Source organism: Anopheles arabiensis, chromosome 2, assembly GCF_016920715.1.
Source record: "Anopheles arabiensis isolate DONGOLA chromosome 2, AaraD3, whole genome shotgun sequence".
NCBI classification, from domain to species: domain Eukaryota; kingdom Metazoa; phylum Arthropoda; class Insecta; order Diptera; family Culicidae; genus Anopheles; species Anopheles arabiensis.
This window is the reverse complement of record NC_053517.1, coordinates 63,121,601-63,138,373: the sequence shown is the minus strand read 5'-3', so window position 1 is coordinate 63,138,373 and position 16,773 is coordinate 63,121,601. Positions and strand designations below refer to the sequence as shown.

At 40.7% G+C, this 16,773-nt stretch overlaps 2 protein-coding genes across 3 annotated transcripts; one reads left to right on the top strand and one right to left on the bottom strand.

Annotated features, from left to right (window-relative positions):
* Nucleotides 1-8,270: 8,270 nt before the first annotated feature.
* On the top strand, nt 8,271-10,151 carry LOC120895972 (CXXC-type zinc finger protein 1-like). The gene is made up of 4 exons (XM_040299742.1): nt 8,271-8,414; nt 8,498-8,619; nt 8,693-9,760; nt 9,827-10,151. Exons 2-4 carry the CDS (start codon nt 8,615-8,617, stop codon nt 10,047-10,049), a joined length of 1,296 nt encoding a protein of 431 aa, XP_040155676.1. The 5' UTR covers nt 8,271-8,414; nt 8,498-8,614; the 3' UTR covers nt 10,050-10,151.
* On the bottom strand, nt 10,134-15,224 carry LOC120895958 (DNA-directed RNA polymerase III subunit RPC1). Of its 2 annotated transcripts, none has more exons than XM_040299722.1 (8): nt 14,982-15,224; nt 13,945-14,908; nt 13,669-13,875; nt 12,340-13,603; nt 11,783-12,218; nt 11,103-11,630; nt 10,526-11,048; nt 10,134-10,438 (listed from the first exon to the last, which is right to left on the bottom strand). In XM_040299722.1, the coding sequence occupies exons 1-8, from the start codon at nt 15,023-15,025 to the stop codon at nt 10,250-10,252; spliced, it is 4,155 nt and encodes a 1,384-aa protein (XP_040155656.1). In that variant the 5' UTR covers nt 15,026-15,224; the 3' UTR covers nt 10,134-10,249. The 2 variants fall into 2 exon arrangements, with proteins under 2 accessions (XP_040155656.1, XP_040155664.1); XM_040299730.1 differs by having other exon boundaries at nt 10,526-11,033; nt 14,982-15,223.
* Nucleotides 15,225-16,773: the final 1,549 nt, after the last annotated feature.

Here is a 16,773-nt window from a genome sequence, read left to right as displayed (position 1 = left end):
TTGGCTATGCATTCGTCGTCTATTTCTAATAGATCTTCTTCGTTGTAAAACTGCTTGTCTCACGTGGATACGGTGTAGGTTTGGGATTCGTAGGAAACGAAGTAAGGATGAGGAACATAGATTTTCTTATTTGTATTAATAAGTGCGTAAATATGCATCTTCCTAGAAATTACAGATCTTAATTTTGGAGAAGTTATAATCAAAATAAGTTCGTTATCATTTACTGCGACCTTTGTAGTTGTATACAATAGTGTTTCTATTAATGTATGAATGGGTGTATTGTTTTGTTTTAAATCTGCAGTAATCATGCTCAGTTCTCTTTCGCTTAATAAACGTGCGTTAGTGATACAGTATCGGACAGAATGATAGGACCCTAGTTTTTTCAACGCAGCATGCACCCGTTGGGACAGGTTTAGGTGTGTGTGTGTGTGTGTGTGTGTGTGTGTGTGTGTGTGTGTGTGTGTGTGTGTGTGTGTGTGTGTGTGTGTGTGTGTGTGTGTGTGTGTGTGTGTGTGTGTGTGTGTGTGTGTGTGTGTGTGTGTGTGTGTGTGTGTGTGTGTGTGTGTGTGTGTGTGAGTGTGTGTATGTATGTTTGAATGTGTATTGGTGTGTGTGTTTGTTTCACAAGTATGTCTTTTCGGATAGATTTGTTAGTAGTTTTTCTGTGTTTTGGGTTAGGTTTTTGATGTAATAAGCAGGACCACCGCCCTCGCGATCAGTGTTTTTTCGATCTATGAACAATTTTACGGTCTTCTTTCGCCGTGGTCTTCTGAGGACGTCCGGTTGACTTGCGCGTTTCGGTTGTCCAAGCGCGTTTCGGTTGTCCAAACACATTTGGGATGTCCGAAGCGCGTTTGCGACAAAAGTGCGCGTTCGTTCCATTACGAACTCGATCGTTTTGCGCTTAATGCCAGCAGCAGCCATTCGCTTTTTCATATGGCGCTGATAATCGGTACAACGTTTACCTCGACCCATTGTTACTAACATTGCTTGCTTGGTCCGTCAAAAACGCGCTGGTTAAAAACTTGGACACGGCTGATCCCGTGCTCTGCCTGCGTTCTGCTTCTATACGTGATGAATAACATCGTTGTTTAGCAGCGAAAACATGTGTATGGATAAAAACTATCAATGAGTAAGCGAGTGAGCATCAACCCATTCAAAACCAGAACAGAATACTGCCGCGCTCATGAAACAAAACGCCAATTGAAAAGAACAACTGCGCGCCAGCTCAATGCACGCACAAAGTTTAACATGCGCACACAACGTTCAACGCAGAGATGCACGCAGGCCTTTCAATGGCGTGCACTGGAGAAACACCTGTAAGGGAATGCCGAGTTCATTGCTGTTGTGCGCGTGTCCATTTCGCATCGCTGCGCGCATGCAACGTCCATCAACCGAGCACACCGCGCTGATCACATTATCAGAACAATCGACACACACACTCATTCACACACACACACACACACACACACACACACACACACACACACACACACACACACACACACACACACACACACACACACACACACACACACACACACACACACACACACACACACACACACACACACACACACACACACACACACACACACACACACACACACACACACACACACACACACACGGTACGTTGAAAACAACAGGGTCCTATCTTATTGTCCGATACTGTACCTAATTTAGCTAGAGTTATACTTTCAACTATGAATGCAATTTTTTCTGACAAGTATTTTAAATTCATAACAATATTAATAAATTATTAATCTAAATCATAACTGGTTTTAACACCTTCATCGTGGAGGTGTTTAAAACAGATATAGCCTTCTTTACATTTTCTAAACTTTCGTTTAGGTGTGTTGTCGGTTCGTTGTTTATAATAATTTGAGCATTATTGTTTGATATGAGCACAAACCCGCGCACTCGCAAATATACATTAACAACATTAACACACACACACACACACACACACACACACACACACACACACACACACACACACACACACACACACACACACACACACACACACACACACACACACACACACACACACACACACACACACACACACACACACACACACACACACACACACACACACACACACACACACACACACACACACACACACACACACACACACACACACACAAACACAAGTAACGTGGTAAAACAAGTGCACGGTACGTTGAAAACAACAGGGTCCTATCTTATTGTCCGATACTGTACCTAATTTAGCTAGAGTTATACTTTCAACTATGAATGCAATTTTTTCTGACAAGTATTTTAAATTCATAACAATATTAATAAATTATTAATCTAAATCATAACTGGTTTTAACACCTTCATCGTGGAGGTGTTTAAAACAGATATAGCCTTCTTTACATTTTCTAAACTTTCGTTTAGGTGTGTTGTCGGTTCGTTGTTTATAATTATTTGAGCATTATTGTTTGATATGAGCTAGTTAATTGTTGAATTTATTATCTTAAGGTCATTCGCGTCTGGGCTACCAGCGATAAACTTCCAAACTGTTCCAATCGGGTTCCACCTTCTCCTGCGATTAGGGATTATAGTTATAAGTATTCCGCAAACATATTAAAATTCTGATGTTATTATCGTTATATACTGAGTTTATTCAACTTTACTGAATTCCTCGGAAGGCGAGTCGATCTCATATTTAATATTTGATATTTCTGAACGATGAATATATTATTTATTTCTTTCGATTATTATTTAATTATTATTTATTGTTTAATCTTCAACGGGCCGTATGGCCTAATTAAGATAAGTAACATAACAGTCTCTCTAGACCTACGTGTTCGGGATGGTGCACGGATATCGTCTCGATGCAACAAAGGCGATGAGTCAGAGCCATTTAGCAAACCAGCGATGAAAGAGCACTGTGCATTGCGTCTTCTAACCGAAAGAGGTTCAAGGCCTAGAAGACGGCACCGCGCAGCATACGGAGGAAGATTATTGCGATCCTGCCAGGGAAGTAGGCGTAGGGCATATCGCGTGAGCTTACGTTGAATCGCCTCAAGTCGAGCAATTGAAGAGGCAGTAGTTGGGCTCCAGACTACGCACGAATATTCCAGAACCGAACGAACGAACTATTGTAGACAGTTTTGATGCACATGGGGTTGCGGAATTCATTAGTTATCCAGATAACCACGCTAAAGAGTTGGTTTCGTCTGGTTACAACGTCATCGATATGCTGTTTATAGTTCAAACTTGAAACAAGAAAAACGCCCATGTCTTTGGTATGATTTTGTCGATTAACTGCAGTGCCGTCCATGAAGTAGGTACCAGTAATTGGGCTCCTGCATACACAAAATGACACACAGAAGCATTTCTCGATGCAGATAGTCAGTCCATTACGCTTGCACCACGACCAGAAGATTTCGATGCAGTCTTGCAGGAATATACACCCACCGTCTGATGACAGCTCCACAGTACGCTTGCAAAATTCCCCTAATCGATTGCAACACTCCCCTCAGTGATTGCAAACATCCACAGCTTGCTTGCAACATTCCCCTACCGATTTGCAACATTCTCCTAAGTGGTTGAACTATTCCCTTATATGATTCGAAACCCTGTATCAATTTTCACGATGTATGTGCGATTAATTAAGTAAGACTTAAGCCACTGTACAAGTGAGCATGGAAATCCTAGCTTATCGAGTTCAGCGAGAAGAATTGCGTGAGGAAGAGAGTCGAATGCTGCTTTCAGATCTGTATAAATTGCATCGACTTGAGCTCCTGCATCAATTTGACTAGTGCAATAGGTTACAAATTCAACCAGGTTCGTGGTAGTCGACTTTTTTGGCACGAATCCATGTTGATATGCAATTGACAGCGATTTGCGAGGGCGCGCGAGGGCTCGCACGTCATACAAGTTCACAGCCCCAGAGCCCTCGCATTAAAGAGCTTGCGAGCCTTGGTAGTTTTTTCACACCTAGTTTTAGCAGTTATAATTATAGCACCTCGAGAGCAAGTATAACAGTGCGATTTGTAGCATACTAAACACCTGAATTTTGACATTTTAGTTTTCAAAAATCCACAAAAATTTAAATAGTGATCTTTTCACCAAATACTACCGCACAAAATATAATTCTTGAATAAAAATCAACGATTTTTTAAAATACCATAAGATTTCGAGTACATGAAATCTTTCGCAACCCTCACATTGTTTGACGGGTTACATTCACAAAACAATAATACAAAAACCAGTCAATGATACTGCAGGTAGTACTAACATTAAGTAACATGTAGAACAAAACAAAATAACTCTTAGCGCAGGCGCGGAAACGCGCGTCGTGTATTTGCTTGCGGCCTTACGTGTACTTAATGCATGGACATTTGGTTAAATTTTTCAATATTAAATTTGAATGATTTTCATGTCAATATTGATATGAATAACTAGTAAATTATTTGTTGAAGCTTCCCCCCCCCCGTGCAGATGGATATTCATTGAAACTATGAAAATGCAATGTGTATGAAGATCAAGTGGTCTCATAGCCTGTTTTTTATAGCAAAAGTTGAACGTCACTTTTTGACAGTATGGATGAAAACATTTCCCCTAACAAGCTTTCTAACGACTTGCCTAATGCACAAACAATCTTAGAATCTTCGTTATTTGCACTGAAATACCTTAAAAAGCACTCAAAATATTTCTCATTGTAAGCTAAACCAAATCTGAACTAATTAAAATCCATTTTTGGATCAAAATAATGTCGTCGATGAGGACACCAATGTGTACTACGTATGTGTTGCTAAGGCACTGGTCTAATCTTGTTGCGCGCAACATTGTTGCTGGCAAAATGTATGGATTTTGACAGCTAGCGCAACTTTGTTGCCGGCCAAAATCAAACCAATTTGATTTTTGTCTGGCAACATTTTCTATTTACCTTGGTCATCCCGCCATGCAACTGACAGCGATTTGCGAGGGCTCGCACGCCATACAAGTTCACCGTCCCAGAGCCCTCGCATCAAAAAGCTTGCGAGCCTTGGTAGTTTTTTCACCCTTAGTTTAAGCAGTTATAATTATAGCACCCTGAGAGCAGGTATAACATTGCAAATTATAGCTTACTAAACACCTAAATTTTGAGATTTTATTTTGAAACAATCCACAAAAATGTAAATAGTGGTCTTTTCGACAAATACCACAGCAAAAAAAAGAATTAATGAATAAAAACTAAATATTTTAAAATATTTTTAAAATATCTTAAGATTTCGAGCAGATGATACCACTTGCAACCCTCGCAATGTTTGACGGGATGGTAATCGGGTGTATGAAATGACACAGCAGCAGTGTGCGTTTTGTTGACATCCGCTAAATTTGGATTTTAAGCATTTATAATACATTTTTTGGTGTATATTTTATTTTTCAAAACTTTATTCAACAAGTGAATGATAAAAAATAAACTCTGAGCTGTTAATTGGTTAATTTTTGACGCTAAACAATGTCAAAGTGAAATGTTGCCAGCAACATTCATAGACCACCTCAGCGATATGTTTCCGAGCAACAATGTTGCGCGCAACAACATTAGACCGCTGGCTAAAACATCGAACAGCTGACAGAGCACCTATCGAACAGAGTCGTGTTTGTTTGTTTCGTTCGATTGGTCCCAGAGCGCCGTCTTACTTCAACCCAGCCCTCTACGTTGCCGTCCAAATAGACTTACAGCGACAACTTCGCGCGAGACAAAAAGTAGCTCAATTTTGCAAACAGAGCTACTCGTCTCGCGCGACAGTTTTGCTTCATCCGAAATAATCGAATTATCTACTTTGTTTACAAGCCAGATTAATGCCAAACGCAAAAAAAAAACATTTTAACCTATTTTTGTGTGTTTTCAAATAAAAAACAAGTTGGTTGACTGAGTCAAATGAGCTACTTTGATCTACACCGAGTGAAATTTTGAGCTATTTTTCGTCGCGCGCGACGTTGTCGCATGTCTATTTGGACGGTTATATGGACGTCACACGAAGCGTAAACTTTGGCGTAAACCAAGGTGGATTAAAAATATCAGGTGGTGGATTGGGGCCTTTGGAGGGTCGCCATAGTTGAGGGACTTTACGTCATTTTAGAACCGTTAACCATTGGTTTCCGCACACAAAGCTTAGCAAATATAACAGATTTCTTTGTTATTATGTGCATTTTAGTGTGTCTATTGATTTTATCGAAAAAACGTAATATATTAACAAAAGATTTGATGATTTGTTTATGCACGAAATTTAAAATCATGCTAGCATGAGTTCTAATCTCACGTAAATTGTCCATGCGGCTCGTAGATAATGAGGAATTAATGTAAAAATTGAAAAAAAAATAATGCTTTCTTAATTTTTATCATCAAAAATGTCGAAAACACAAAGAATTCTAGAATAAATTCACAGAATAACACAAAATAACACACTTTAATGTATGTTTCAATGTTAAATAAGAACTCACAAAGTCCAAAATATATTTTTAAAGAATATTTATTCGAAAAAATGGGGTAGATAAAATATATAAACAAATTTAAGTAATGTAAACAAAGTTTGAATCCTGGGGACCTTACGTCAAGTGACGAATTGTCAAAATGCACTAGAGTCCACCACCTGATAGTTTTAAATCCACCTTGCATACAACCCTGAAATCTTTTGACAGCAAGTTTACGCTCTCCCATACAAATCAAGCGTAAACTTTTTGAGTTTACGCCTCGTGTGACGTCCGTATTACGCGTAACGCCTGTTTATCACAAACCCAAGCAACATTTTTGAACGACTGTTTTAACCGCCGTGGATGAGCAAATTAATAGATTGTCTGCTTATTAGTGTGTCTTATTATTGCTTATTTTTACATGATTATTAGAAAAGCAACAATTTGTTTAACAATCATAAAAAAAGATCGGCAATCACTATTAAAGATAAAACTCATTGATAATTCATGAGTATCTAACTCGGGGGACGCCTGTATGTAAACAACCCCAAGCAGAAATTTTCGGACGATAACTCATACACTCTCATAATTTGACAAGCAATATATGATTGTATGTGTGGTTCTTCCATTCGTAACATTTCGCTCTCCAAGCCAAGCGTTGAAGCAGGTTATGTGTATTTCTTTTTGTGTATGACGTTTAGTTTGCATCAGTTGTGTTCTTTCGTATCGTATCATTCATATAAATACCAACAATTTAAAAACTATTTAACCTCAAAATGTCTAACGCTAGACGTGAAATGAAGATAGCAAATATGCCATTGCACGCTGTTGTGGTTATGTGCCGAAAAAAGTCTGAATCTCGTACACTTTTCGTTTGTCAAATCGTGCACGAAATATCCATCGAAAGCCGAAAAGTGACATTTTCACTCGTTTGGGTATGTGCCGAAAAAAGTCTGAATCTCGTGCACTATTTCGTTTGTCAAATCGTGCACGAAATATCAATCGAAAACACAGCCGAAAAGTGACTTTTTCACTCGCTTGGGTACGTATCATCATTCGTTCGTCCAATATGGCCTTCCCGCCAAACCTATAAGCCCACCTAGTCCCTATACCCAGAGTGACCAGAAATACCGATTTATCTGTATTCCTACCGATTTTTGATATGCCTACCGATTCACAGATGAGCCCCCTAAAACTACCGAGTTTTCATTTATCGTACCGAAAATCACAGATTTTTTCGTAATACTGACCAAAAAGTCATATTACCATTTCCCAAATCACTTAATGTATTAAACTCTATATGGAAATCACTAGCAACCAGAACCAGAAATTCAACAGAGACAACTAAGGCTCGTGTCTGCACTTCATGAAGTCGAACGCGCTGATAAAATTTTATATGCAATTTGACAGATAATGTAACCCGGCGCTCTAGCAGCTATAGAACACGACATCGAACATGAAAAATGTATAGGACTTCACATGTTCGATTTGTGGGTTATCACATCGAACATGTAAAATCCCATATATTTTTCATGTTCGATATCGTCTTCGATTGCTGCTAGAGCGTGCCAATCATTTGTTGGGTTAAATTCCCTACCCCCCCCCCCCCCCCGCTCAACACTTCAAAGCCTACCGAAAACTACCGAAATAATCTTGAACTCCTACCGAAAACTACCGATAAAATTTTGATGCGCCTATCGAAAACCGCAAAAATAATCTGGCCACTCTGCCTATACCCACTTTGTTACGTCAAGTGACGAGTTGTCAAAATGCTCTAGATTTCACCACCTGATATTTTTAATCCACCTTGGGGTCGTGTAGCGAGGCCTTGATAATTTTAATTCACCTTGCGCAGACCATTCCCTAACTAGCTGTCAAATCAAGCGAATCTACATTAATAGTCCATTCGTGTATTGCGCTCAGCGTAACTAAACAACATTAAAAATCTAATAAGCACACAATGAGTGAACAAAAGAAAAGAAAGAAAAAAATCCGTATGTTATAAGTTTCTCCCTTTGGCTCTTAAGTAATTACTCACATTAAATGGGTTTATATGGAATTCGCTTGTTACTTACAGAAAGAGGAAATAGCTAAGGAATTCGACTTGCCTGAAAGGAAAAGCAAGATTGCCACTATTTACAAACAAGATGGACAAGCTTACTGCTTGTGTAGATCTTCCGATTCTTCGCGATTCATGATGTATGGATAAATGTCCGAAACGGTTTGCGTTGTTTAATACAGTAATATATGCTCTTGTTCCTTTACGTTTTAGTTGTTGCGATGCATGCGAAGAATGGTACCATGGAGATTGTATTAATGTGTCAGAAAAGGAAGCCAAGCATATCAAACATTACTACTGTCAGCGATGCAAAGAAGAAGACCCTTCGTTACAGACCGTTTTCCGCTTGGTCCCAGCGCCTGGTCCAATCCCGCTTCCGGAGGAAAAAAAACCTAAAAAGAAAAAGAAGGAAACTCCCATTGGTGGTTCATCTGAGAAACGTTGCGGTAGCTGCGACGGTTGCCTTGCCGAAAATTGTGGTAACTGTGAAGGTTGTTTGGGTCTCACTAAGAACGGCCGAAAGCAGCGTTGCGATATGCGTTTTTGCAGCAACTCAAGTACCCGGAAGAAGGACCGAGCAGCTATAAAAGCGGGAGGAAGAAACAAAAAGCGAAAACGGTCCGTTACTCCAGAGGTTTATTGTAACCCTGCATTGGAAGGCGAACGACAATGCTACGGTCCCGGGTGTATTATGACCGCCCGACCTCAATCAAAGTACTGTTCGGATGAATGTGGCATGAAGTTAGCAACGAGCCGAATCTATCAGGTTTTACCTCAACGTATTCAAGAGTGGTCTCTTAGCCCAGCTGTTGGCGAAGAACAAAATAAGAAGGCACTTGAATCAATTCGCATGAAGCAAGCGATAGTTAGAGCTACTCTAGCAGAGCTGGATAAACGACATGCTGAGTTGGACCTGCTGGTTGAACGTGCAAAGAGGTGCACGTTGGATCCAAATGCATTGGAAAATGCTGATTTGGAGGATGAAATGTCAATGTACTGCATAACGTGTGGTCATGAGATTCATTCCAAAACTGCAATTCGGCATATGGAAAAATGTTTCAACAAATACGAGAGTCAGGCAAGCTTTGGCAGCATTTTCAAGACACGAATTGACGGCAATTCAATGTTCTGTGATTTCTACAATCCGGCTAGCAAGACATACTGCAAACGTTTACGAGTGTTATGCCCAGAACACTGCAAGGACCCAAAAATTAATGATACGGACGTCTGTGGTTGCCCTTTAGTACGCAATGTATTTGAATTAACAGGAGAATTTTGCCGGTAGAATGTTAAGATAAACAGAAACAAAAACAGTTTCGCTAAAATTTTCATTTTATTTTCTTACAGAGCACCAAAGAAATCTTGCTTCAAACATTATGTATGGGAAAAAATACGACGTGCAGAAATTGATCTTGAACGAGTACGACAGTGGTTAAAAATGGACGAACTCGTCGAACAGGAACGTCTAATTCGTCAGGCAATGGCATCACGAGCCGGAGTGCTGGGACTAATGCTGCACTCAACGTACAATCATGAAATCATGGAAAAGTTATGTGCTGGTAAATTTTAGCTTTTAAATACTATATTAGAAAAAGGTTAAGTTTATTTTATTATAATTTTTGTGATGCGTGTGGTACTCAATAAAACACGTGTGTTCAGTTAGGTTGATCAAGTGATCTCTTTATTATCCGTGCGTACGCTCCGGGATGCTATCTGTGTTAGATGGCACGGCGCCACAAATGATACTCTTATCAGGAGTTATGGTTAAGGTTACACCATATTAAAAATAGGACAACTAATCGACTCAAGTTGTGTGTTGCTGTGATTATGAATTAGTTTGAATAATCCGGTACCAATTGATGCAGGCATTCCCAATATGATACGCTCCGAAACGCCATCCACTGAATCCGTTTGGCCATAGTACGCAGCATCAAACAAATGATCCGCTGTTTTTTCAAACTATAGAACATTGAGTGAATTTAGTTAAGTATTAACTCACGTTCTAAAAAACAATTATGTAAAAGTATCACAATTTATGTTACTTACCGATGCAAGGTTAAACACGGACTCGCGCATTTTCGCAAGTCCGTGACGGGTGATTCCAAGCACTTCACCCCTCGATGTCATCTGGCCAGAGAGTAGCATGATGTGTCGATGATCTACGCTCATACCATGCCCCTCCATTACTTCAGTAATTTCAGTCATAATGGTAGTCCGCGCTGCTTCAATACCTAGCGTTTGGTACACCTCCAAAATGTTGTTACTCTTAGTTCTGTTTCCGATCACTCCGTATGTGCCCATTACATCACGTAACCCACATCCTTCCACGCATAATCGATACTTGGGCGTGCCGCGGGAATCATCGACGGCTATAACTGCGCGAGATACTTGCGGTAATCCGGCAACCACTACGTTTGGTATTGCTGTGATGAGCCGTTGCAGTTCCGCATTCAAGCTGTGGCTGTGCTTGCTGCTGTCAGGCCGAATGATAATGAGTGATGGTCCATATACTTCCACATTCTCTTGCTTCAGCTTTAGTTTTGATGTGCAAATTCTGGGAACAATTATGCTTAATTAGCTTTGTTTAGTACCTTTAAATAAACAACAGTATAGGCATACTTACGAGTAGCGTATGGTGTCAGCATTAACTTCCAAACCCAGCACTCTAATGCGTCCAAGGTCGAGCTTAATGAGAAGAAAACACTCATTCATTTTATACACCTCCTCGATATAAGACGAAATTTCTCCCAGTGTCGTTTTTTCAATACGAGCCTTTACTTTGCGAGCGAACTCCATGTTGGTGTTGTTTTCGATCTCCGCTGTTATTATTGGTGTAGAAATGGCTTTAGTAGCGTTAATAATCTCGACAATACGAGGCACTCCCTGCGTGATGTTCATTGATGCAACTCCAGCAAAATGGAACGTTTTCAGTGTCATTTGCGTACCGGGTTCACCTATACTTTGAGCCGCCAATGCACCTACGGCTGTTCCTGGTTCGGTTACGGCCTTGTTGTATTTATTTCGTACTTGCAACAAGAATTCTTCCAATTGACCAGCTGTGGTCCGCTGAACTTCCGTCGTTACCCTTGGACCGTTACGATAAAGCCGTTGCAGTGTACACAAACGTCTGCCGAATTTTTCCAGAAAATCTCTACAACACCACGTCATACGACGAAACAAAAAGTGTGATACGATAAGACGTCATATTACTTACCATAGTATGTTTCTATATAGTACCACAGTATGTATTCACCACCCACAGTCCCATAGTAGCTCAACCATAGTCATACGGTAAATACTTACAAACATTCCTTGCGAAAATCTTGACGGCAGTTAGAAAATTGTGGTGTGGATAGAATGCGTTCTCCTTCGCTTAGCACTTCCTCCCCTCGTAAAGGAATCTCATCGCGGCATGGAAGCATGTTTCGCACATGCATAAACTGTCTTTCAATATCCACCGGTTTGTTCTTCACTTCCATGTAAACCGGATCCAAGCCATCAGCACCGTATGAAAATTCGACTACCTCCCCAATAGCGTTCCGTACTGTTCCGTCATATTGTACTACTAAATCTTCAAGGCACTTTACCAAACGTCGCTGCAAGTAACCCGTTTCGGCTGTTTTCACTGCAGTATCAACCAGACCCTCTCGGCCAGCCATGGTATGAAAAAAGAATTCCGTTGGTGTTAAACCGGAATAAAAGCTGTTCTGTACGAAACCACGAGCAGCAGGAATTTTGGCTATGGAAAATATTAAACGAAAAAAAAATGAAAACATTACACAGTAGTACGATTATTACAGTAATGTTAGAGTAATACAGTTTCCCTATTTGGTGGTTCCATGCTACTTTGCAATACTTACAAAACTTTTCAAAATGAGGCAACGCACGGTCCTCGAATCCGTTCGGTACTCTTTTGCCGTTGATGGCTTGTTGTCCAACACAGGCAATCATTTGAGAGATATTGATGTTCGATCCCTTCGAGCCCGATTGCGCCATGATGAGTGCACTGTTTGTCGGATGTAGCTCTCTGAAGCAAGCCTTTGCTGCAAGCTCGCGGATACTAGACAGTTCCTTTAGCATAACCGCTTCGAGAGTTTGCTCTGCCGTGCAACCCGGCTGACACTGCAACGTTCCCTTCTTCATTTCTGCAATATATTCATCACATTTTCGATATCCATTTTCTAAAAGCTTTTGTTTTTCCTCAAGCAGCTTCCGACTCGGTGTTACGTCGCCGATACCAAATGAAAACCCATGGTTCATCATAAAGTACGATGCCATCCGTGCTAAGCGCCACATCGATTTAATGGCATATTCTTCGCCAAAATCACGCAAAATTACATAGAATATACAATTTTTTGTACCCGAACCAAGTGTACCTTTGTCCATTGCACCACACAACAATTGCGAGTTTCGTATTATAACCCAAGAATCCTTTACACACATATCGTTGTCTCTAGTGTAGTTGCGTCCTTTGGTATACAGGTTCGCGTTTACACAGGACTGACTATTTGGTTTGAGGATGAGACTGAATATTTGTTTCCCGGTCCATAATTTTCGTGGTTTAAGAATAGCTGGTCTTGGTAAATCAATCATCATGTTTGAGTCTGGCCCGGATAACATGCAGGCGGCTAACTGCATGACCTGTTCAAGCGTGAGGAATTGATCTTTCTGTGTCAGTAGATATCCACCAGTGATGAAATCTTGCGTTGCCGCGATCAGCAGCTCTCCGTTGCGTGGAGTCACCAAATTAGATTTGTTGCCCATCAGTACAAGCGCTTCAGCGCGAGCCTCTTCAGTTTGGGGTAGGTGCAGATTCATTTCATCACCATCAAAATCAGCATTATACGGAGTGCAGGCACATTCATTGAAGCGAAACGTTCGTTGCGGTTGAACCTTTGCCACGTGACACATAATGCTTAATTTGTGCAGGCTCGGTTGACGATTAAACAGGACAACATCGCCGTCAATAAGGTGTCGTTCTACAATATCACCGCACTTCAGGTCCTGTGCCACTTTGTCGCGATTGCCATACGCTAAGTATTTTTTGAACGCACTACCTTTTTGTTGAACATAGTTTGCTCCCGGATGTTTTTCCGTGCCGTTGCGGATTAGTTGTCGCATTCGCTGGTAAAACAAAACATAAAAAAATTAAGTATTAAGTAGTAAAATTAAATAAGTATCATACATACCGTTATGTTGGCCGAATTCACTTTCTCAGGAAAGGTTAGAATTTTTGCCACACGGTCCGGTACGCCCACTTGGTGGATCATCAAATTAGGGTCAGGTGAAATAACGGTACGTGCTGAAAAATCAACTCGTTTTCCAGACAGATTACCCCGAAAACGGCCTTGTTTACCTTTCAACCGTTGGACAATTCCACGCGTAGGTTTCTTCGGCTAGAAAGAATTAAACCATGAATGCTCTGCAGGATGTACGAAGTATATGGGCTTTAGTTCCTAACCTACCATAAGCGAAAGTGGAATGCCGGAGAGCTCACTGTTGAAATACAGTGCACAATGAAGTTGCAAGTAGTCCCAATCTTCTTGAATAAGTTCTATTTTACCATTAGTCATCATATGCTTTGTAATGACGTCACTGATGAGTAATATCTCGCTCTGTTTCATAGTTAAATCGTCTTCAGTAGTGCCTGCTTTTACTTCTGACACTACGGAAGGTCTAATGCACACCGGCGGTACGAACACTCGCGTCACAATTAGATCGGCCGGGTTGGAGTACGTAGATGTCATACCAAGCAGTGGGACATCGCTCTTTGGTATGTTTCTGAAAAGATCCAAAACTTCTACCGCATTCAGTTCCTTTGACAACGAAGATGGTCCCACGACGGTTTGGGCAAGCTCACGATTCGATTCAACTGCGGCTTGCATCTCATGTAGCGCATGTGTGACCAGTGGATCAGATGGTTTCTTTCCCCGAAACGGTTCATGCACTATTTTCATTAGACCCGGGCCTTTTTTCACAGGGCCGTTAAGACTGTTGCAATAGGGACATTTGGTATTTTTTTTTGCCTTTTTTAGAACTTGGCTATGGATAGATTTCTTCGCAAGGTATGACAAGTTGGGATTTACCAACCGAGTGCTGAAATTTTTCTTTTCTTCTTCTTTCAACATCACTCGCGAACATACTTTACATATTGATTGGAGGATTGTAATTGTGGCTCGAAAGTGTCCAACGTGAAATACTGGTAACGCCAGATCGATGTACCCAAAGTGTCCCACACAGTCATTTAATCCTTTTTTGCATGTTTCGCAAGTGGCGTCTTTTTGGCTCACTCCCATACGTCTGTCTAATACTCCATACGCCACTGGAGTTCGGTCTGCATTTTGGTTGTAGAGATTCTTTGCTACGACATGAATGTGTGCCTCCTGTTGAATCTGCTGGGGACTGTCGATATTGAATGATACGTGGGAACTATTGGAAGAATGAAAATAAAGAGAATAATGAGGAACAGTTCGATTAGGTATTACATTCAAAGAATGCTTACATTTTTTTTATCACATCCGCTTCACGGAACTGTTCTTTAGGCATTCTGAACTATCGAAGAACGGAACTATCCAAGAATTGTTTTCTGTATCTTTTTGTTTTTGAATAATGGCAGAGCTTGTAAATTAACCGCACAACATCGAAAAACATGTGGGGAGTGAGGCCCGTGTCTGTGCTCCATCGGATGCGATTTTATCGCAAGGCCTGTCAAAATTTTATATGGAATTTAACAGATAACGTCGGACGTGCGATTTCGTCGTGCGAGGGAATAAAAAAAAATTGATTTCGTCGGACGCCGCATCCGATGTTATCTGTCAAACTAAATGTGTGGTGTTTTGTAGGAACAATCACAAATTAATTTTTCACAATCGTTATATTCTTGAAATCATCCAAATAATCGCAATATTATACGACAAAGCGTTTGACAGCACGTGCAAGGTGTTATAAATGACAAGGTGAAGTTGTTCAGAGCAAAATGACATTTCTCGACTTGACATTTCTCTTCTGGGGGCTTCGGTATAAAAATCGGTGAGGGCTGGTGCGGGGTCAAAGTGTATGAATATCAGGTGGTCTCGTCCCATACAAATTGACAACTAATTTCGAAATAAAAAAAATCTCCTTTTGACAGAATGGGTGAAGTGAATTTCCATAGGAACCGTTCGCTTTGTTCTTAGCAACACATACGTAGTACACATTGGTGTCCTCATCGACGGCATTATTTTGATCCAAAAATGGATTTTAATTAGTTCAGATTTGGTTTAGCTTACAGTAACATATATTTTGAGTGCTTTTTAAGGTATTTCAGTGCAAATAACGAAGATTCTAAGATTGTTTGTGTGTAAGGCAAGTCGTCAGAAAGCTTGTTTGGGGAAATGTTTTCACCCATGCTGTCAAAAAGTGACGTTCAACTTTTGCTATAAAAAACAGGCTATGAGACCACCTGATATTCATACACTTTGTGCGGGGTAATGAAATTTGTATGCAGAGAGTGACAGATGTCCCCCACAATGTCGCCCAGCAAAAGCGATAAAAATCAACCTTCTAAATACATTATCCTTGAGCACGTGCGATAAAATCGCATGCGATGAAGCACAGACACGGCCCTGAGGGCTGTGACATTGCTTCGTCGGAAGCGATTTTCAAGGTAGATTAATGAGATCAGGTGGTGGAAGCTAGAGCATTTTGACAATTCGTCATTTGACGTAAAGTCCCCAGTATTCAAACTTTGTCTACATCAAGGTGGATTTAAAAAAACAGTAGAACGTCGATTATCCGGGGGCGGATTAACCGACTGGCGGCTTACCGTCCAAATAGACATAGAGCGATAACGTCGCGCGCGACAAAAAGTAGCTCAATTTTGCAAACAGAGCTACTCGTCGCGCGCGACAATTTTGCTTCGTCCGAAACAATCGAATTATCTAGTTTTTTTACAAGCCAGATTAATGCCAAACGCAAAACATTAGATTTTAACACATTTTAACCTAATTTTGTGTGTTTTCGAATATAAAACAAGTTGGTTGACTGAGTCAAATGAGCTACTTTGATCTACACAGAGTGAAATTTTCGCGTGCGATGTTGTCGCTGTATGTCTAACCAAGGTGGAATATAGAGGAGGTGTCTTCTTAGCGTTTGGCATGTTGCCATTTTGAGATTCAGTTTGACAACAGCCGTCGATATTTGATTACAAGCAGCAGCTGCATTATAATGTGTAAGGCCGCAAATACACGACGCGCGTTTCCGCGGGCGCGTTTCCGCGGGCGCGTTCAAACGCGTATAACAGTTCCGCAGAGATA